Raw genomic sequence first — 24,310 nt, 5'->3', positions numbered from 1 at the left:
CTGGTCAAGAGCCATCGGTCTCAAGAAGCCATTTCACTAATCACCATAACCATCTAGTCAAGTGTAAATTGACTTTCATGTTATGTATGTGATGTTTCTAGTTGCTAGTCACATGGCTTATGATGTTTTTATTTATGTGATCACATTTTCACCATGTCCTTTTGCATGACACCTGTTTGTTCAGTTACAATTTCTCCAGAAACCAAAATGAAGAAGAATTTGAGCATGACCAGTGTTTGGGTAAGTTCCTTTTTAAAATAATATTCACATTTTGTATCTGATTTTTAATTTTGTTTCAATAGTATTATTATTAGTGATTTATAAATTAAATTGTCATAAATCTGTTGCTATTGTTTATGTTTTGTTTTTCTACTCTGTTGTTCCACTATAAAGCACTTTCCAAAACAAATGTTTTTAACATTTTTAATTAAAAATATCAATGTTTAATTAGATTTTTAACATTTGACCATTAATTGTTTTTTTTCAGTTCTATTAATGAAGAGGATGTTATGGAAAAGTGTCTTTAAGTTCTACAATTCGACAACACAATGATAAGACAGAAAATGAAGTTACCATGATACAAAATCGTTTAAAACAATTTCAACAGTATTAGAAAATTGTTTTGTATTGCTGTTCAACAGAATGCTGACTGACATTAATTAACCATTTTTAAAATATTCTTGTTCACTTGTACATTGTTTGTTTTCAAACTTTAGTGTATAGGTATATGACTAATGAATCAAATAACATTGTCAGACAGTTTGGAGAGCAACTGGAATAAATTGTTTGTCTTCAACAACTTTATTGTAGTTTATTTTATTTTTGTTTTAAAACAATCAGTTTTAAAACACTTGGCAAAAGTTAATTTTGATAATACATGTTTGAGGTGCGTGTATGTGTGTGCATGCTTGTTTGTGCGTGTGCATAGATACATGTACTGTTTACTTTTTTTTTACCTATCGGTCACAATCACCATACCTCAAATTTAGACCACAGGGCTTTCATGCAAAGAGAGAAAACATTGGATTCATCATTTCTATTATTGAAAATAAAAGTAAAAAAAAAATGCAAAAATCCTGGAATAAATTATAACGGTTTAAGCCATTAAAACAAAAACTTTAAACTAATGAACTGTGTGTAGAGATAAGATATTAACAACAGAACACTAATATTATTATAAGAAACTTTTCTTTCTTTTTTAAATGTCACCATGTTTTATTATGAATTTTGATGTTTTTGTGTGTGTTTTTTAGGGAATTCATGAAAAGTGATGATGTAGAAAATCCACCAGGAGTTCAACAAGTTCTTCAGTTTATGAATGCCGAACAGCAGATGCTCAACTCAAAACGAGTTGACCTGGTCGAGTCACTGAGGTTCGTTTGCATTTTACCCTTGTGGCCATTGTAATGGGGTTGTTGTTTTTAGAGCTTCTTCACTTACAGGCCAATTCAAAATAATAGGATTTTAATAAACTATTTTTGTAAGTCTGAATATAAACTTTTCTTAAGTATGTTTATATAATATTTGAAATAGAACTGTGTGTTCTAGTGTATGTGTGTGTTATGTATTGTGTATGTGTGTGTTGTGTATTGTGTATGTGTGTGTTGTGTATGTGTGTGTTGTGTATGTGTGTTGTGTATTGTGTGTGTTGTGTATTGTGTATGTGTGTGTTATGTATTGTGTATGTGTTGTGTATTGTGTATGTGTGTGTTGTGTATGTGTGTATTGTGTCTGTGTGTATTGTGTATGTGTGTATTGTGTAGGTGTGTGTTGTGTATTGTATATGTGTGTGGTGTGTGTTGTGTATTGTGTATGTGTGTGTTGTATATTGTGTGTGTTGTGTATTTGTGTATGTGTGTATTGTGTATGTGTGTTGTATTGTGTATGTGTGTTGTATTGTGTATGTGTGTGTTGTGTATTGTGTGTGTGTTGTGTATTGTATGTGTGTTGTGTATTGTGTGGTGTGTCTGTGTGTGTGTGTTATTATTAATTGTTGTTATTGATGTATGTTTGTTTTTATCTGCTGACACCAGTTTGTTTGGTAATATGCAATGAATTGAATTGAATTGTGTGTGTGTGTGTGTGTGTGTGTGTGTGTGTGTGTGTGTGAGTGTGTGCCTGCCTGTGTGTGTGTGTGTGGTTCTGTCAGTACTAAATTATTTTCTAACCATATGTTATATTTTAAGTTTACACACATCAAAAATAATGATCTTAGTAATTATATGAATTTTCATTGTATATTATAATAACATAACTATTCATCTTTAAGATGATTGTTTTATTTCTGTGTTTATTAATACATGTATGTATACAGATGAAAAAGAGACAGATATTTGAATGTGTGGTTTTTTTTAAAGGGAGATTAAGCCTCCACTTTCCACTAAGACTGCTATATATAAATGGAACCAACAGATGCTGGAAGTTACATCAGAGCTAGGTCAGTTTTTATTCAACGTGTCTGCATAATTAGAGCACATGCTCTGTCACATATTTCAATTGGTAAAAAGTATTATAACACTACAATATATGCAATATATAGAGGATATATAGAATGTCTTGTGATATCATAATTTATCAGCACGAGCATGCTTTTATCAACGAGTGCTGATAAATTATGGTATCATAAGACACGAGGGGTGTATTCTTTTTATCATCCATTATCATTCTTTTCATTTGCGATAATTGTAAACAATGTCAGTATTGTGAGCTGAATGTCACTATACTTGGCATCGGTAGACTCGTTAACTAGCAGAACGACAGTCACTAATGATAGGTTTAGCACTGAATCATACATAGTGATGTAACAAAAGAAGTGATATCTCCTTGGAGAATATTGCAGGAGATATTGCAAATTATAGTGCCAGCGATATCTCCTACAAAAGCCTTTAATGAATAATAAATGTTGTAATTTCTTTTTAATTTGGCCTGACCTCTGACCTCTGACCTATTGCACTTCCCCCCATCTAAGTGGACTGGTCTGAACATCCCAACAGCTGATTGGCTACAAATTGTAATGGAGACAAAAAGGAGTCTTGATTTTTACAATGTAATAGAAGATGTATAACAGAGCTATTATTTATCTCTAAGAGTTCTTGACTAATGCCATTTAATAAACACCTAGTGAGAATTAACCTTGCTCATTGTAAATAGTCATTTTTAATGGAATGCAAATTGTATTTTTGTGTAGCCTTACTCTCGCCATGAAACAAAGTGCATAACTAGGCACTGATGTTCTTTCTTTTTTTTAATAATGTTCTGATATGTTTTGACAATTTTGACAGGTACTTCCATTTTCTCTGATTAGTTTATTGATAAATTAAATATAAATACAATAACCACTGCAATTATAACGAAGCAGAGTTCTTAATAACTTATTTTGGTCACCTTCCTTCAATTTATGATAGTTATCTCCCCCTTTTTTTAGGTATTTGGGTGGGGGGGGGGGGTGTCTTCAAAAACTTAGCACATAAATTGCCACAAACTGAAATTCAATATTTCAGGTGTTTATAGTGTAAACTCATTAAAATTTAATTATTCAGAACAGTTAATAACTAATTTCATATATTTTACACAGCACAAACATACTCGTATAATTATCTCAATTTAAGTCATTGTTTGCTTGTAATTCCTACAGATGCTGTGAACCAGATGCACATGAGCAAGTTACATGAAGAGTATGAGAACGTTTGTAAAGACTGTCTAGATCATCTCGAAAGCATAAAGGTAGCTTTATTTTCTGTAGGTTTGTGTAAGAAATATATTTATACATAAATTGTAAAGATTAAAAATCTCTCCTGGTGAACATTTCATAATGGGTGAAATTGTTTTCTTACAACCGGTTGTACACAGTCTACATATTACAAGTTATAGCGTGTTTTCATGATATTATTTGCACCTTATAAATTTCTATCTTTTTTTTAGTACGTATCAATAATTTCATCATCTGCATACCGTTTTCTCACTTTGATGCATCGATCAGTCTTGATCTGGGAGTGAGTTAGATAGATTTGTAGATGGACTGAAACTACTTAAGGTTAAAAAGTTATTAGAAAGAAAAAATAGAAATAGATTAAGACAGTTCTCCTTTTGCTTTGGGTCACACCTTATTTTCTCATCCTTTAAACATTTGACCTTAGGAACAGTCATTATTGGATGTTAAATGAGCTTCCATTTTGTATCAGATTTATTTTCTGAGAGAAATCATTTTCATTTGTCTCAAGCTTCAGCAAAATAGGAATGAAAATTATTTGATGAGGAAATGAATCTGATGCAAAATGGTAGCCAGTGCAACATCCCTATTTATTATCCAATAATTATCTTTAAAACAATGTGGCCTAGTGAAATTACCATAAGCTTTGGTGAACTGTATCACGTTATAGTAAAACATATCTCTTTGATTTGAATTGAAGTAAATTTCAACTGTATGGATAAAAATCTGTTAATTATGAACTGTGTTGATAATGTGTGTTTTTTTAGTTGCATCCTATAGTATTATGATAATTTGCCTCTTTTTTTGTGATTTTCATAAATCTCATGATAATTTATACTACAATATTCTGAGCTTTTAAGCTAATGAATAGTGCTGGGAATCAGTTGGAATTCCATCATCGGTTACAATCAGTTTGCACCAACTGATCAACTGAATTACAAGCACCATGCACTTATTGTTATGTTCACCACAGTAGACCCTACAAATAGCTACTTTTACTTTCAGTAACTACTATAATTTTTCTTTACATATGCATGAAAACAAACTTATTTGCATCAATTCCATAATCTAAACTGGTGGTACAATTACAGTTAAGGGCATCTTCGTTCTCTGTCGCTAATAAAGCTGGGCTGACCCACAGCACTAACTAATGACTGCCAGTAGTAGAGGAGCATACTAGGTGATTGTAAGTGCCTCTTAACAATGCCAGATGGGATATGGCAGGTGTGTGGCATGGATACTCACAAAAGACAAGCACCTGTCACAGTTGGAGAGACAAGGACTGGGATGTGGAGGTGGACAGCGAAAGAAGTTGAAAGATAAGAGGAGCTGACAGATCGGGAATAAATGAGATGGAAGTCAAAGCAGAATGGAAAGGTGGCAGTGGGATAAAAAACCCAAAAAAAACAACAATAACAACAGCAAACAATTATAGCATTTTCCCATACAATGGATTATGCATTTTAAAAATTGATCATCGCATTGATAGAGCCAAACCAATCAATTTTCTTTAATTATAATCAATCACTGGAACATCACTACTATTAAAACATGCTGTACACTTTTATCCAGTGTAGCGTCTGTCTGTTTCAGGAAGAACTGATATCGGCAGGACTCTGTGACGAGAAGAAAGCTCAAGAGCTTGTTAACACTGAAATGCTGCCATTGGTTGGAGAAAGACAGGCTCTGTTCGAGAAGAGTCTGGAAGACATGGAAGTTAGTGTTTTGATGAAAATATCTAATTTCTAAATCAACACTAGACAAAGAAGTAATCTGGTGTTCCGATGCAAGGACAGACATATAAATCATAACAGTGTTGGCTGTTATAATAAAATATGTGGTTATTAACTCTCATAAGTTTGCTACCTAACATTCCTTTTGGTTTCGGGACCATTGCTTATAAAACTTTAGAGTCTAGACTCAAATTTCTAATGTCCTCATAAATATACAATTTGTATGGCATTGCTATGATGTTAAAGTCTCAGACTTTATTAAGAGTCTAGGTTGGGAAGTAGCCCAGTGGTAAAGCATTTGCTTGATGCATGGTCGGGTCTAGGATCAATCCCTGTTGGTGGGCCCATTGGGCTATTTCTCGTTACAACAACTGGTATATCAAAGCTGTGGTATGTGCTATCCTGTCTCTGGGATGGTGCATATAAAAGATCTGTTGCTGCTAATGGAAAAATGTAGCTGTCTAAGACTATATGTCAAGATTACCAAATGTTTGACATCCAGTAGCCGATGATTAGTAAATCAGTGTGCTCTAGTGTTGTTGTTAAACAAAATAAACTTTAAACAAACTTTTTATTAAGAGTCTTGAGTCCAGACTCTAAAAGTTTCATGAACACAGGGCCTAGTATAAATATTTAATTAATGTTATAAATAATGAATATAACTATATTTCCAATTATTTAAAAGAATAGTTAAAACTTTGATTTACTAGTTTAAAAATAGAGGAAAATGGTATTTTGTCCTTTGCTTGTACCAGTGTTAATTAAATAAAAAATAAATAGAGACTATTACATGGGTTTTTTCAAATACGATTTTTATGTCAACGAGTGATGTGTGAAAACCATATTTTCATGAATTGCGAAGCAGTGAGTGAAAATATGGTTTCACACATCACAAATTGACATAAAAATTGTATTCAGAAAAAAACACCATGCAATGGTCTATTTATTATATACATCTTTCCTAATTTTTGACAATATCTTTTGCTTTTTCGTAATATCTTTTGCTTATCCTATCGAAAACATGTAACACCATGATATATTTCTTCCTATGGAACTTTTCGAGAAAATTTACTGGACCATAGACTTTTATAAAGAAATTTGAATAAAACTGATCTTTATTAACATTTATTTAATAATACTGCTGTGCAAACATACCTGACAAAGCGATCCTCCAAAAACTCCCACAAAAACAAAAAGAATCAAACGCCGTTAAATTCTTACACTTACACTCAATGACACTATATTGTGTCATCTTTATTTAGTTTCGTATTCAATTCGTTTTAGATATTTTATCGTAATTGCACTTCATATCCCTTTTTTATAGGTACAGTTGTTTAAATTACATTTTTTTATTTTTCAAATACAATCAGATGCATTGGTAATCATCAAACATAAATACGAAGAAACAAGACAAAGGGAGATAATTTAATCATGCACTTTTACAAAAAAGTAAAATACGATTTCTATATTTTCACTGTAGCTAAAATACATTGAAAATATGACTTTTCACTGGATATCACTTTTATGGTTTCCGTAGATCTATATATTTCATTGCTATGTATATAATAATAAAAGATATTTCATGAACATGCATGTTTTTAGTAGTTACTATTTATATTGGATATAATTCATAAATAAGCTGGGGGTTTTCCTTTATCGTCTTAGAAAAATGTTGAGCTTCATCATTCCTTGATAACTGAAAAGATCGCGGCAATGTTTAAGTTTGCCCAGGGAGCAGCACACGTGTGGGACGTTCATGAAATTGGCTTGGCCAAACAGGAGCGCATACTCCAAGAAAAGCTGGAACATTCTCGTCACGAGCATGACAACTTTAACCAGGTCAGTGAACAAAAATAACATAGCACTTGTCACAAGTTAGTTATTCAACATGTGACAGTCATCTTCAGATAGTGATTTCACGCATGATGGCTGTCTTTAGTTTAGTGATTTCACACATGACTCATCCCAAGCTTAGTGATTTTGCATATTTCAGCTATTATCAGATTAATTCATGACACCATTATTTTCTAAAAGTAAATAAAAAGCCTTTGTTTCTAATTTTCCCTTGTAAAAACAGGGCTAGTTCTGCCACTCGTCAAATTCACCAATTGCGAATTTTAAGAACAGCTGGTGAATTTTATTTGACAAAATAAAATTGGTATAATAATTGTTGTTTTGTTTGGAAAATATCTATAGGTTTTGCATTTTTTGAGATAATGTGATGAAAATTTCTGATCACCAAGGGCAAGCTCTGAAAAATATCTCATCCCTGTTCTTCCTGGAGTTCTTCCTCTCCTTTGAGTTCTTTGACTAACTTTTACATTTTTTCATATCATCTTAATCTTTGTCTCTCTAACCTTTGTAGATGACTGTCTCTTGTGTTTATCCATATACTTCATACATACATACATACATACCTGCCATTTCCCAGTGTTTTATTTCTGACCATGGTTGTTTTTTAGGAACGTGAAGCAAACCTGGACATTGTAATGGATCGAATGCGACAAGATGCAAATGAGGTGGATTTGAAGGAAAATCTAAAAATAGCTCTTGACATGCTAGACAAAATCAGAATGAGGTATGTCCATGTACAATACCCCCTATCCATATTTTTTGGTATTTACACCAGTGGGTGCCAGTATGTTATGTAAAGTAGGATAAGTAATAAATATTTACTATTCAGTATATGTTAATTTGTATACTTGGGTTACCATTGAGTATGCGTAATAAGGATATCTAGTGAAACTTTGTGTTGAATTGTCATCTGACAGAGTATCACAGACTAGACTCTTAAGGCAGGTCTGATTCTTCTATATTATAGAAAACAGGTAGCTGTTTGATCAGGGTTAATGATAGTAGTATGTATTAGTGGGAAGACACTAATGGAAGTTGGTAGTTTATGTATTTTAAAATTAAAATAATGCCATGGAGTTTTAAAAAGTAATTATAGGATATTAAACAAGCTTCCATTTCGTATCATGTTTATATCCCGAATGAAATAATTTTCATTTGTCGCGAGCTTTAGTCAGTGACAGACAATGAAAATTATTTCATGAGGGACATAAACATAATACCAAATCATAGCGAGTTTAACATTCTATTTATTACCCATAATCAATCTTAATTTATATCACTGAACTTGTTTGGTTGACGTTCCTGTAAGGTTGTAGTGCGCCAATCGATGACGTTATCATATGATGTCGAAGTTTTACATCCCACTTGGCTTTTTAGTGGGACATATCACTTTAATATGTACCAAGATATTTTTAACGATATGGGTAATAATTTATGGTTAGTACCTGCCATTCGTATAAAACATTTGTCATTCCTCCTCATCTTATATTCGAGTTTTTTGTGGGGTTTTCTTTTGTTTTATTCTGTTATTTTGTTTTGTTGTTATTGTTGTTGTGATTCCATACTTTGTCTTCTTTACAGTATTTGATTTGTCCTTGTTTGTAGCTATGAAGTGTTCCACAAGAAGCAGACTGAGATTGTCAAGAGTTACCCGGTGATGGCGCGGTTCGAGCTTGAGGATTACGAACACACCGTCTGCAAGTTCTTCAAGGTTGACAGACACAAGCTCCCAGAGAAAACTACGGAGAGTGGGACCGAGCTGGATAAAACTGATTCAAATGTAGGTTCCAAGATTTTACTCTACACTGTATTTTCACGGAGCTTGTGTAATAACATCAAGCTTTTCTTTTCACACGAGTGTGCAGGAATTTATGCAAGGTGGGTGTCTAGGTTGTGGTGAGTGAAGTTTCTAGGGTGGGAGTCCAAGACATGCTACTCTGGAAAATATATTTAAACTATAGATATATATATATATATATATATATATATATTTACACACACACACACACACACACACACACACACACACACACCCGAACCCCATACACATGTGCCTGCTGTTTTCCATCTAATGGCACATGCATAGATGGCCTAAGTGTTTCTTGTATGCATTTCTACATAGTAATTATCTTTATAATCCTTTTTTGCAGACATTTTGGAGAGATAGATTTTCCAAGTCCACTACATACATGTGTATTTGAAGTTTATGTTATTTATTTTTCTATTCTTTTTAAATTTCCTATTTTGTACCTATTTTAAATATGTCTCCTCATTTCACACATTTTTATTGCTATAATTTAAATTATCCCCATATACATGTTTTAGACATAAAACCCCCCCATATTTTTACTGTCTTCATCAGGAAAGATGAGTGATCAATCCAGCTACCCTCCACTCATAACTGGAAAGTTTTAGGAGAGCTGCAAATAGATCGGCCAGGAATAAAAAAATAAAAAATAAAATTTACTTTCATTTGAAACATCATATGATTGGTAGCCTGACATCATTTAAGGAGAATCATGTTCATCTCACCTTGATGGCAAAGACTGTTTTTATATTCCATCTCTGTCTGATATTGCATATAAAAGATCCCTTGTTGCTAATTGAAAAGAGTAGCGTATGAAGTGGCAACAGCGCGTTTCCTGTCTCAATATCTGTGTGGTCCTTAACCATATATCTGACGCCATATAACCATAAACACAATGTGTTGAGTGCATCGTTAAATAAAACATTTTTTTCTGTCTGATATTATTTATATACATGTGACTGGATTGTAAGAACACGCTAATATTGTAGATTAGTGACGCCGATCAAGAAGATGCTAAAGAAAAAGAAGAACCAGAAACTGCTGCTACAGAAGAGGATGCTACAGAAAGCTCAGAAAAAGAGGATGCCTCAAAAGAAGAAGTTGCAGATGGCACACAAAAGGAGCCCACGAAAGAGGATGTTCCAGAAGTGGATGCTAGAAGTGAAGACGTTACTAAAGATGAAGCTGTGGTCAAACAAGGTGTGGATGAAAGCTTGGACAGTGACCTATCCATTGAGGACACAGAGTTTTTCACAGAAAAATACCAGTCGGATAAGGTAAGTCTTGATATTTTTTTTATGATTATAACATTTTTTTATTTTAATTCTGGTCTTGTACAGCAGAATCTCATTAATCCAGACTGTGATTTTGTTTTACAAAAAGCTTACTGGATAAACAAAATTCTGGACTGTTTGTTTCTAATATAATTTTATTTCATTTATACTTATTTTCGTGCTTATATTCAATTAAGCTTCTAGTACTCTGTCCTATGCTCACCCCCGAGCTATCTAGGCTGTGTGTTCAGAACAGTAGGTTAGTGGTTAGTGAGAGAGAAGTTGGTGCAGTGCTTTTAATATAAACTTTCTGGTGTTATATAGTTTACTGGATTTTGATATTGAGAGAGAAGTCTGTGCTGTGGTTTAATGCCTACCCATTGAATTGTTAAAACTCACTAAAGGTGGGAGTCAGTATTGGAATGCAAACCAATACCTACCGATTCCGATTTGAGCTAACAATGCGACAAGACATCTCTGACTGTACTCTCGCGTTACCTCCCACACATACTTGGGGGGCTTGCTTGCAAGCTACGGAAGATTGTTGGAGTACTGGGTCGCATACATCGGGTCTCGGGCTTCCGTGACTTTGGTGTATGGCAATCTGGTCCCTTTGAAGAGGACGAGGAGGAAGAGGAAACGTGCACCAGGAGTGGCACAGGGGGAACCAAACCTAGCGGTAGTTCCTTCCGCGATGCTACCCCCCACTTCTCCACCGAAGAGGAGACCACTACGGATGTTACCTACGGCGAGCTTGATACTGCAATGTATCAAACGCCGCCGTTGGTTCCCACCTCGACCCCCAACACGGCGACTCCGGGACAGTGGTCAACTTTACCGACCACCCCCGACGAGTCGCCCAGGAAGTCTGTTGTTGCTGCGGCGGCCAAGAGGAAGGCGACATCACTGACCAACCAGCCAGCCAAGGCAAAGCCACCTGCTCCACCAACCATCCCCCATGAGGAAGATGACTGGACAGTAGCAGTCAGTGGAATCCGGAAACAACTGCAGTCTTACATGAAGGGGGACACAGACGACCCAATGAAGCTCAAGAGCGGACATCTCAACGCAGACTGGAGACCACTGAGGGATGGCAGCCAGTTCGAGCTACATAACAAGGTGTTTATCGGCTTCCACTGAGTAGTTGTTAGTAAAGGGACCGGACCTACAGACAAGCCACCTTGTTCTCGAAGATCAACAACAAGTCTCTTCACAAGATGATCCAAGCGGTCTGCGGCCCCGACTACTCCACTGTATTCCGCAAAGTCAACATCTGCTGCCGACCCTCAGCAAGTGTCCAACATCACCGATGAAATAGCAACCTTACCTAAGACAGGTAACCTCCTTTTTGGAGCTTAGTTGGACTTTAAATTATTCGGCCACGGCTCAAAATTATTATGTTTATTTTTTTGTAAACAGTCCAACTCACTTTACTTTGGCACCCATTCAATTGCTCAAATCACCTTAAAACCAACAAACACATAACACTGAATAATAAAGTAGAATCTTTACGAAATAGGTTATTTCATTGTTTATAATTAAGTGTTCATCCTCCTGAATAAGGTATCACAGAAAAAACATAAGAAAAAAAAATCTAATACAAATTAATATATATATATAGTTATATATATATATATATATATATATATATATATATATATAGTTATTTCCCCTGGGGACCCCCTTTCTTTTAAAGTATGCTGATGTCATCCCATGTTGCATGTGGGTTTTAAATATCTCTTCTATACCAAAAACAATCATTTGATATATGTTTTTGTTTGTCAGGAATCAGACTGGATTAATATAGTTCTTACTGTGTTTTTTTCTGTTAAAAATTCTTTGTGCATCTTTTTTCCCAACATTATTCAATAAAATGTGTTGCATGAGATGCCTATGAATCATAGTCTTGTTCATCATATTTGTTATATTTTAACAGGTTTTGATAAGCTATGTCACCATTTCACTATACATGTATATTGCACAAAGTGCTTCCTAATTCATGAAATGATTTTTTTATTTTATTTGATGCATGAAATTCTCATCGACTAAAGTCTGACATGATATCAGGTGTATTTTGTTTGTTGTCATAAGTGTTTATATTCATCACTGCCATCTTGTAAACCTTTAAATGCATTTATGTTCAAAACTGTAAATAAAGTAAAACCTCTCGAAACCGGACCCACCGTAAACCGGAATTTCCTCAAAACCGGACCCACTGTAAACCAGAATTTCCTCAAAACTATACATTTTTCATTGTCCCGTTTTAAATATCAGTACAGAACAGAACTTCTTTAAACCAGACTTTTTGCTTGGTCTCAGTTTAGAGGTGTTTCACTATGTTATTATTTTGAAAAAACTAATTGTATGAGCCGCTGTGCATTGTTATTTATAATCTGACAACTCATTGTCTATTATTGTCTGGTGTCGTGTACGTGTGTATGCTTGTCAAGGTTCTTTTATCAAGGATTTCACACAAAACAAGCTTTCACCTGAAGTGTGATGGGTTGCAGGATCAATCGCCATCAGTGGACTCATTTCTACCACCACCCCTTCCCCCCATCCCAATCAGTGCCATACAACTAGTATGTGGGAAAGTACATATAACAGATCCCTTTCTACTTTTCAGAAGAAGCATTTGTGATGGCAGTGGGTTTCTTCTCTGTTTTTCTGTTGACCAAAATTTGAATTAACCTTAGATTAGATAAAAATAGCCATAGTTTAAAATGTGCTACGGTGTCATTAAACAAATATTTCATTCATTCACATAAAACATTTATACTATTGATGACAAACTTAACTCATGCAGTGACTATAGATAGGACACACTATATTGCATTCACCTTCATTCCTGTGGACATAGCATATTTTTAACAAAATTTGTTTTACTGAAAAGTGCTAATTTCTAAACAAGTTTGAAATTTGATCACCAACTACTGTTAAATTTGCATAGTAAATTGTGACGCCATACTGAACAAAAAGTAGGCTTTTGTGTGAGTTGGGTTAACAAAAGAAAATTCTCTATTTATAGATGTCCTTCAGTTTTAATTTTTTATTCATTAAGAGGCTAGACAAACTCTGAGCTTTGTGTTAAAACGTTTGAAAATTTTATAAACATTGCCATTGTGAAAAGTTATTTTATTGTTCAGTATTTTATAATATCATTTTGAAGAATGACAAACATGAATCTTCATAAAATGTTTGTAGGTAACAGTGCTGATAGTTCAGTCCGATATTCACTAATAATTTTATCTCACATTATTTCATAATTTATAATGCCTGCCCTGAGGTGCAAGATGTCATGGATGGATGCCCATCAATGGACTTATTTGAGTGAGGTTCTTTTTCCCATTTCAACCGCTGTCATGACAAATAATTATTGTTATATCAAAGGCTGTAGTATACATGAGTTGTCTTCTCTGTGAGAAAGTGCAACTGTAAGAGTCCTTGCTGGTAACTAAAAGAAAGAAAGAAATGTTTTATTTAACGACACTCAACTCATTTTATTTACGGTTATATAGTATCAGACATGGTTAAGGACCACACAGATATTGAGAGAGGAAACCAGCTGTCGTCATTTCATAGGCTACTCTTTTTTTCGATTAGTAGCAAGGGATTTTTTCTATGCACCATCCCACAGACAGGGTAGTACAGGGTGTATACTACCAAATCAAATTCCATAGACGACAATAGTAACATATGTGGCCAAAACTCCTACCTGCAGCGTATCAATCGACATATATGCCACGGATATAAATACTACCACCTCTCACACTCTCACACTCTCAAACTCTCACACTTAAAGTGAATCAGAAAAAAATTGGAGGTCAAGCTGCTCGTTTCTGAGATAACGGGTAGCATCTATGACTACCCTAGCTCTGCACAAAATTTGAGTACTTTTTTTCACAGGTACCCCATACATGTTTCAAGCACAAGGCTGCTTGACACATTGGTACTAGATGAAATAAAATTGCTTCTGTTTTTTTACCCAGATGAAACTGTTATTTTTTACAACCAACACACTCACATTTATAACCAATCACAGGACTTGTGGTGTTCACTTCTCTATCAAAAGTTGGGTGCACCTCGAACTTTGACCCAGCCAGAAGTTATTTGGTTTAGTACTACCTACATAACATGGCCTTTGATATACCAGTTGTGGCTCACTGGCTGGAACTAGGAATAGCCCAATGGGCCCACTGACGGGGATCGATCCCACACCGACCATGCATCGAGCGATCGCCTTACCACTGGGCTACGTCTCGCCCCCTTGCTGGTAACTGAAAAAGATTAGATGACTAATAGTTGGTGGATATGACTTCTTCATTTTTTTCTCTTATGATACAGATGTTGTATGATACAGATGTTGTATTTATTGAGTTATATTTATATAGACATAGTCAGGCATTTAAGTTAGTCTGAGTTTGGACAATATTAGTTTCTAACAGACAAAAAGAAAGAAAGAAATGTTTTATTTAACGACGCACTCAACACATTTTATTTACGGTTATGGCGTCAGACATATGGTTAAGGACCACACAGATTTTGAGAGGAAACCCGCTGTCGCCACTACATGGGCTACTCTTCCAATTAGCAGCAAGGGATCTTTTATTTGCGCTTCCCACAGGCACGATAGCACAAACCATGGCCTTTGTTGAACCAGTTATGGATCACTTGTCGGTGCAAGTGGTTTACACCTACCCATTGAGCCTTGCGGAGAACTCACTCAGGGTTTGGAGTCGGTATTTGGATTTAAAATCCCATGCCACGACTGGGATCCGAACCCAGTACCTACCAGCCTGTAGACCGATTGCCAACCACGATGCCACCGAGGCCGGTCTAACAGACAAAAGTGCATACTCTGTGAAAAGTAATACTTGTTAAAATAAAAAGTAGTAAGCATACTAAATAAAAAAGTAAAAAGTTATCGCTTTAAACCTTCACAGTAGATGAAGAATATGGAGGGAGGTGTGTCTTCTTTCTTTCTTTCTTTTTAACATGGTGGCAGATACTTAACCAGCCCTCAATACTGCATACACTGACGGGTTTTTTTTTTCTTTTTTTGAGGGGGGGGGGGGGGGGGGTGTGTGGAGAGACTAAAACATTTCACACAGGTGGTCCCTAGCTATAAAACCAAAGTTGATATAAACAGATCAATGTTTGTCTTGTCAATCATTTCTCCACTCTGGTCAAACTTTCATAGTTTGTTTTACAAAATATTACTTTCACTTTGACACTAACTTTCATTTCGCCATATATAAAATGTTACTTAGTTATCAGCAAATGCACTGGAACTTCGGTTTCGATTGGTTATATCTACATTAGCCATATTTGTACCTAGAATGTGAAATGTCATACCAGTATTTACTATCATTATTTTTTATTATATATTTTATTCAGTTAGATGTACATTCTCAATTACTTTTTTTTTTTTAAACAAAGGTAATTATAGATGAATATTAAAAATATTAGCATGTTTGTTTTATATAAAGATGCAATCCCTCTAATCCCTCTGAAACGTATATACATATAGGTAGGTACACATAACCATGACAGGATATCTGCGAGTAACATCCCAGTCCCAGTATATTAATTACCTTGCCAAGTTACTCTCATATAAAAACTCGCAGTCGCAGTGACATAGTGGCATAATTTAGTCATCATGTTGTTGAAAATTGTCATGATCAATTTTCTGGTCGCCATGGTATTTGTCGTAGCTCATAATACAAGTTACACAATACATCAAAGATATATACAAGGACAGAGTATACACATTACCTTTGTTTAAATCTGCCAGTTGTGGAGAGGCTGAAACTGAAAATAACTAATTAGGTCAGTGGGTAAAGATTGCATTGCTGTGCATCTCAGACGTCTTCTTCTATTGATATATAGTTTTCAAAATTATGTATACTACTCAAAAGAATTTAAGGGTCAAAAATTTATAACCAAATAAGTTTCAGAGTGTATTAGATTGATGATGTAAACTACACCAAATTTTTTATTTATTTTTCCATATTTACAAAAACCCACAAATAAACGTCACTGTATACAAGAAAGTCACATGACATGCTGTCAAAGTTGAAGGTTGTCAAACATGGATTTTACACATTAGAACATTCGTTTAATAGTGTGTGAATCCACCCCTGGTGCGAATACACTCGACACATTGTTGCCTCATGCTGTTGATTAGACGTCTGAAGAACTCTTGGAGAATGTACTGCCACTCTGCCATAAGAAGTTGACCCAGATCATGAAGGTTGGCTGGAGGAGCATGGTTATCCCGAACTCTCCTGCCTAATTCGTCCCAGGCATGCTCTATTGAGGCCAAGTCAGGCGAATATGCTGGCCAATCCATCCTGGCGATACCTTGTTGTCTGAGAAAGTCCGTTACCACCCTGGCGCGGTGGGGTCTGGCATTGTCATCCTGCAGAACTGCCCCGCCACCAATCTGCTGAAGGTCTGGGAGAACCAACAGCCGGATAATCTCATTCAGATAGTGGATTCCATTCAGATTGCTATCCACCACATAGAGGGGGGTCCTGTGGTGGGTAGAGATGCCGTCCCACACCATGACGCTGCCACCACCGAACCGGTGACGTTGTCTAATGTTAACGTCAGCGAAGCGCTCCCCAGGACATCTGTAGACACGAACCCGACCGTTGTTGAACTGGAGACTAAACCTGGACTCGTCAGTGAACATCACTCGACCCCACTGAACACGTTGCCACCGCAGATGAAGCGTGCACCAGTGACGTCTGGCCGTTCTGTGACGTGGTAGGAGTGGTGGTCGAACAGCCTGGCGACGGCAGCGTAGATTATTGGCTCTCAGACGATTGCGTATGGTTTGATCAGACACTCGAGTTCCAGTCGCAGTCCGCAGATTGTCACGTAATCGGCGTGCAGTGGTTGTGCATTGACGTAGAGCCATATTGGTGATGTAGCGGTCCTCTCTATTTGTAGTGCTTCAGGGTCTTCCCGAACGTGGACGATTTCGAACAGAATTCGTTGCTTGGTACCGTTGCCACAGTCGGCCAACGACACTCTGACTGACACCAAGTCTCAGAGCAACATTTCTTTGCGTATTGCCATCCTGAAGCCAAGCAATAGCCCTTCCTCGATCTTCGATAGTCAGTTGACGTCGTACCATTGTCGAATTTGGAGTGTGCACTGTACACGAACGCAAGCTCCAATTATACGGAAATTCAGCATTGGGAACATGGAATACACATGCAAAGCGTGCAAATGAAGCGCTTTGTGAAAAAGCAAGTTATGGGCACTTAGCAGACCTTTCGCTTTCGCCCTAATTTACGTGCAAATGTAAGCATGTTTTCGCCATTAGAACTAGTCGACAGTGTCAATGACAGTGGATTTTAATTCATTTATGGGTTGCTTAGACCCACTTTCGTCAAAATGGAACAATACCATGCGTGACATTATGGTCTAGCTAATATAATTGACATTCAGAAAATAATGTCGAAAATATCGTCTGACCCTTAAATTCTTTTGAGTAGTATACTATAAACTGTATCAAAGTTTTCCATGCTGGGGTTGGGGGATTTTTTGGTGAGATTTTTTTTTTTTTTTTTTTGTTGGTGGGGGTTTTGGTGGGTTTTTACTTAATTTAAAAATGTAAAAGATCATTACAAAAAGCAATAAAGATCAATTTTCATATTTGCTCTCCATTTTGGTGGTAATAGTATGACTGCTGTACCAGTGAAATTAGATTTCTGTTAACGCCTTCAGTCAAAAATGACATTTGCGGAATCAAATAGACAATAACACCTGCAAATCTAAAAACTCCATATGGTTATCTCCTAAGAAACCATCACAAATTTATAGCACCAATTATTTTAATAAAAAAAATTCAGTAATAATATTATTAAAAAGATATGGTGTCCACAATTTAATTTATATATTTATAAAATATTGTTAAATATATCTGTAAAAGTTTATAGTTGTGTGGTCTGTCTGTTTTATTTAGTTTAGCTAAAGTCTACATCATGTGTCATCCCAGTGTGTTTATTTAAGACTCATGAATTGTTAAAACATAATCAGCTGCTGAGGGTTTCGTTCACTTACGTCCTATACACAGTCATGTATATTTAATGATCTCACCTTAATCTGTGTGGGCCGAGCTACAGAACCTGTCTGTGACTCTAATTTTCAAGAGGTGGTTCAAGTTATTAATGTCTGCATAGTTGTTGAGGTGGGATACGAGATATTTATCAGTGGTAGCTCAACGGGAACTGATCTTCCATTCTAATTTATATCTATAGTGTAGGTTGAGACTGTCACGCCCACTCGGATCTCTAGAGATTCGATAAGGTGGGGTACAGAAATGCTCTGTCTACAAATAAATTACACTTTTATTTTTATGAAAATGCATTAATTTATTTACTTTAAGTGTGTGTGTGTCTGTGTTGGGGGGGGGGGGGGGGGGGGGTAACAGGGGCAGTAGTATGATTGTTTAAGAGAAGAGGTTCAGTCTTTTCAGAGAAGTAGTGGAGTGTTTAAAAAGGGTGCCTACAATATTCCAGGAAGGGGTGCAACAATTAAAAGGGCAAACCCTAACCCAGACCATGGCATTCTTCCCCAGAAACACCAAGTGGACCAAAATATTACATGTCCCCTACTAAAAACCAAATCCACTGTATATATTTGCTAACTTCTGTACTTTTCCGGGTACTTTGAAATTCCAGGAGATGGGTGCACACCCCCAGCACTTCTCTTGAATCAGTGTCTGGTTAAATCCTTGCTTGTACAAAAATGTTTCAGTATTTGTTAAAATTAAATATATACTTAACTAAGCTGTTGATGAGGCATTTTCATAAAATAAGAAAATACATGATTATCTTTAATATATATTGATATATAATATCTCCACAGAGTACATGTAGTTGATATTTTCAAAAGCTACATGTAAGATACTTAATTTTGGATTTAATATGTTTAATCGCTGTCACTGTCCACTGAACATGGTCGGAAAGTGACGGTTCACTAAACTGTGAAATACACAGATCTAGTGCCTACCTCTGATCAGTGAAGCATGAATTTTAAATCTGGTGCAAAATACTCTAGTGGCTATTGAAGTAGCATTGAAAGAATCTTCTAGAAAGAGAAAACACTTAAGAATATTGTTTAATAATCACTGTTTTAATTTTTGATGGGGATTTGATTGTAACTTTTAATATATAGTGGAACTGTAGTCGACATTCAGTATGAAGGTCCATGAATTAGGTTTATTTAAGTCACACGTAATAACTAGGACTGATCGAGAGATATCTCATTGTTACTCATTATCTTCTTATCAGGACCATCGGAAAATGGCTCGGGGCTGGTTCTGTAAAGACTAGGTCATTGACTTAATAAAAAGGCTGGTTAATTTATAATATTAATTAATATTGTCTAACTGATGCTTGTAGGGTGTATACTACCAAATCAGATCCCATAGACGACAATAGTAACATATGTGGCTAAAACTCCTACCTGCAGCGTATCAATCGACATAAATGACATGGATATAAATACTACCACCCCTCACACTTAAAGTGAATTAGAAAAAATTGGGTGTCAAGCTGCTTGTTTCTGAGATAACGGGTAGCGTCTATGACTACCCTAGTTCCGCACCAAATTCGAGTACTTTTTTTTTACAGGTACCCCATACATGTTTCAAGCACAAGGCTACTTGACACATTGGTACTAGGTGAAATAAAATTGCATTTTTGTTTTACCCAGATGAAACCGTTATTTTTTACAACCAACACACTCACAGGACTTGTGGTGTTCACTTCTCTATCAAAAGTTGGGTGCACCTCGAACTTTGACCCAGCCGGACGTTATTTGGTTTAGTGCTACCTGTATGTTTTTTCCTACATAGTTTTGTCATTAAAGTCGCGGACCCTAGTTTTAACCCATGGAGATGGACACTTAAGTTACAAATCTGTAACACATCTCGATAAAGTTACAATAGTGTGAAACAAAGTCTGTGACATTGAAATGGGAAAATACCTTTAAATATAGATTAGAGTTTGTCTCCATAACCATTACTTCTCAGAGGTATGTTAATTTTTTTTAAATATAAAAAATGCAATTTGTTGTATTAGAAACACCAGCCTCGAGTTCAGCCAGGGAACATTTTGCAAACTATTTGATTGGTTCCAGAAGTGGCCATTTGGTTTATCGTGAAGTGCATAAATAATGCTGGTGGATGTTTTTCTACTCTTGTTTGGCTGAACTTGGCCCAGGATGACCATAAACACTTAAGATGTAAGGACATGGATAATCTAAACAAGTAAAGTTTGTTTTATTTAACGACGTCACTAGAGCACATTGATTTTTTATCTTATCATCGGCTATTGGACGTCAAACATATGGTCATTCTGACACTGTTTTTTAGAGAAAAAACGCTGTTGTAACATAGGCTACTCTTTTGTGACAGGCAGCAAGGGATCTTTTATTTGTGCTTCCCACAGACAGGATAGCACAAACCATGGCCTTTGTTGAACCAGTTATGGATCAATGGTTGGTGCAAGTGGTTTACACCTATCCATTGAGCCTTGCAGAGCATTCACTCAGGGTTTGGAGTCGGTATCTGGATTAAAAATCCCATGTCTTGACTGGGATCCGAACCCAGTACCTACCAGCCTGTAGACCAATGGCCTAACCACGACGCCACCGAGGCTGGTAGGATAATCTAAACAATAAAATCTAAGTAACTTCTGATTTTAGTTACCAAAAACGGCTCTATAGTGAAAAATATGTCGTAGTGTTTTAAAACTAGGGTCCATCATTTTAATTTGTGCCATTTACATACAGTCAAACCTGTTTTATCAGCCATTTTTCATCATCAATCACATGTTGTAAGCAGACACTTGTTTCTCACCCAAATAACCAGTCACCTGTCCTAACATAGTCAGTAGCCACCTAAAGTGGATCCCAAATTACTGAAACACCTGTGTTAAGTGGCCACAGTAAATGTTTACTGTTTTATGACAGAGTTATTTTAAACAACAGGGACAAGGTGCAGCAAATAAGCAACTTCACACCTACACAGAATGCATATACACGTAATTGCCTCTGGGGAAGCTAAGCTTGACATTTATAGATTCATCAACTATGACAGTATATTGTGTTAAGATGTAATTAAATGAAAAGAGATAATAAACTTTTGATGGAATCAATTCCAAACTGTGAAATTAAGTTTCATTTGCATTTCATTATTTCAGAAAAAAGCAACATATCAGAAGTTGATTTATAGTACAGACAATAAATAAAAAAAAAAAATAAAAAAAAAATAAAAAAAAATACTTCAAACATTTTAAAGACTAAAAGTTGCAACCTGTAGTTAGTGACCACCTGTCTTAAGCAGTCACTTTTGACTATTTCCATGCATGGCCTCTTAAAATAGGTTGGACTGTATGTAGTTTTATATTTAACTTCAGTCAACCAAACTTCATATACTCACAGTGACTTTATTATTTTAACACTTTGAAATATCTTTGAGAATATTTCAATCCCTGCAACAGAAAATTGTGATATTACATACTATCTTGTCTACAATACCTATATCTGTGCAGAAAAGATGACTTGTTAAATATTTGTGTAACCCATTGTGGGTGTTTAGTACACACTCACATGTTTACTCAGGAGAGGAAGGGTGTTTTCCTTAATTCACAAAGTACATGTAATTGCTTTCAAGTAATGGACCCCACCCATAATTTAAAGTCTTATATATGACTATATTAAAACAGGTTATATATTGGGACAACATTCACATCACTGGTATTAATGTTAAGATTTCTTGATATTGAGATCTAAAGCAGCTATTGGTAACAATGAAGACATATTAAGTAGTGGTGAATAGAAAGGAAAGGAAATTAAAACCCCCACAAAAACAACAGCAAACATTGGAGAAGAAACCCACTGCTACCACATATGTTATCCTTGGGTTACAGCAAAGAATTATATTAATGTACTTCTTTAACGGACAGGATAGCACTTTTGAAACATTAATTAGTCATCAAAGGTGATTATCATATTTTAACAATTAGTGTAGCTAAGGTTTCACTACACAGATCACTTCCTGGTGAGAATTCATTCATCACGATCCACTATAGTTCCTAATTGGGACACATGTTATGATTCACATATTCACTTCTAGGAAATTAAAACAATATGTATGTTTAATGGTAAGCCTTCTGGCTGTATTTTTCCCATGTTATTTTGTAATATTGTGCATCGACCTTTTGGGACATGGGTGTACAGCGCAAGAGACAACCGGAGTGACTCAGTTAATAAACCACCTGTTCGAACCGGTACTACAGCCAGATGCGGTCATATAGCAAAAAACTGAGACAGAAATGTTCTCAATTTTGGAGTGAAAATAAATGCTCGCAATAATGTATGTTCGCAATGGTGTATGTTGTTAGTGCCATTGAGAACCCGTTCTATTGGCAATCTTCGTTTGAAGTTGGGCAATTTAACATGGGTTTCAATGGCAGATGACATCTGTGTAGTGAGACCGAATGAATGTTCTAGCACACTATCCCGGACAGCTAGGATAGATGTTTGTAAACAAATAATAATTAAAAAAACACTTGACAAAACACAAGCTATTTCTTTCAGATGGGACTTTTTTTATGCACTTTACCAGAGACATGATATGATATATTATTTAGATTTTTAATAGACAAGTCATAAAATAATAGAAAAAACAAACAAATGCATATACTTAAGGAATCATTCAATATTTTAGTAGACATCATTTCAGTGAAGTAATAGCTGATGCACCAAAGTGCATGTGCACTGCATTGAGTTGGGGTTTTTTTAAAAATGTTTTACATTGACCAAGAAATAATTTACTTTCAAAATAGTCACACCCACTGAAATGCAAGCTGCACCCCAACAATAAGAACTGTTTTACCTGCATCAATGATGTTTGGAAGCAACTGCACTCTCTAGGTCTGGGCCCCATGCTTATAAACCTTAAAGTAGTCCAGACTTTAACGTCATGGCAACGCCATTCAAATAGCATTATGTTAAAGTCTGGACTTAAAAGTCTAGACTTTAAGTTTTATAAGCATGGGGCCCAGATCTTGCCATTTAAGGGGAGCTATCACTCTCGCTCCCCATTACTCCCCTAAGACTCGTTGAAGGAGAATATTTTTTTAGCTCCCCTTAGCATGTGAATTCATATGATATCAATATGGTAATATCTATAATCTAAGTTGGAGGAGCAAATAATCACTCCCCTCTGGGAAGTGGGTGGGCTTTGTTGTTTTTCACATCACCATATGTTGTACTGTTTTGGTGATTTGTTTAAAACAGTATTTTCCAACTTGCTTAATTCTTTATAGGAGAAACCTACTGCAAGGGATATTTTATATGCATTTTTTGACAGACAGGATATCACATGGGACAGCCTTTAAATGCTGATGTAGAGCAGTAGGTTGAACAGGGAAAGAGAAGAAAATATACCTGCAATTTCAAACTTGTCACATGATTTGAAATATGTAAAATCTTTGATTAGTCATTTGCTCAGTATTAACACTAAACAAGTAGGCTCCCGTAGTAATATCCATCTATAACTGGACCTTGATCTAAAACATTTCTGGATGTGTTTAGAAACACTTAGGGTGCCATTCTGTATCATCAATGACATTCAATACATTTAATTACCTACATGTACTGTTATGGTTATGTGGACATGAACATGTGGTTTTATTAGTTTATGTGTAGGAATGTATTTATGCAACAGACACAATTACACCAATAGCAGACATAGTAAACACATCTGACTAATGTGGTTTCACAATAAATATTAAAATAGCCTTATAATTTGGTTTCATTTGTATATCATAGTTTTATTTTATCACTAAAAACAAATTGGTTCAAACAAAAGGCAAGTGCAACATTGATACCTTTTTGCTAATTTTGG

The 24,310-nt window shown here is 35.6% G+C and overlaps 1 protein-coding gene across 1 annotated transcript in view; it reads left to right on the top strand.

Moving 5' to 3' along the window:
- LOC121384418 (coiled-coil domain-containing protein 180-like) overlaps positions 1 to 24,310 on the top strand; it is a 72,513-nt gene that overhangs the window by 17,356 nt on the left and 30,847 nt on the right. The window contains exons 10-17 of the mRNA XM_041514809.1: positions 1,254 to 1,373; positions 2,358 to 2,437; positions 3,635 to 3,723; positions 5,303 to 5,425; positions 7,108 to 7,281; positions 7,905 to 8,020; positions 8,902 to 9,076; positions 10,093 to 10,380. Of these exons, the coding sequence (XP_041370743.1) occupies positions 1,254 to 1,373; positions 2,358 to 2,437; positions 3,635 to 3,723; positions 5,303 to 5,425; positions 7,108 to 7,281; positions 7,905 to 8,020; positions 8,902 to 9,076; positions 10,093 to 10,380 (1,165 nt within the window). The remainder of the gene's footprint in view (positions 1 to 1,253; positions 1,374 to 2,357; positions 2,438 to 3,634; positions 3,724 to 5,302; positions 5,426 to 7,107; positions 7,282 to 7,904; positions 8,021 to 8,901; positions 9,077 to 10,092; positions 10,381 to 24,310) is intronic.

This window comes from Gigantopelta aegis, chromosome 10 (assembly GCF_016097555.1).
Source record: "Gigantopelta aegis isolate Gae_Host chromosome 10, Gae_host_genome, whole genome shotgun sequence".
In the NCBI taxonomy this organism is placed as follows: Eukaryota; Metazoa; Mollusca; class Gastropoda; order Neomphalida; family Peltospiridae; genus Gigantopelta; species Gigantopelta aegis.
This window is presented reverse-complemented; position numbering and strand designations above follow the sequence as displayed.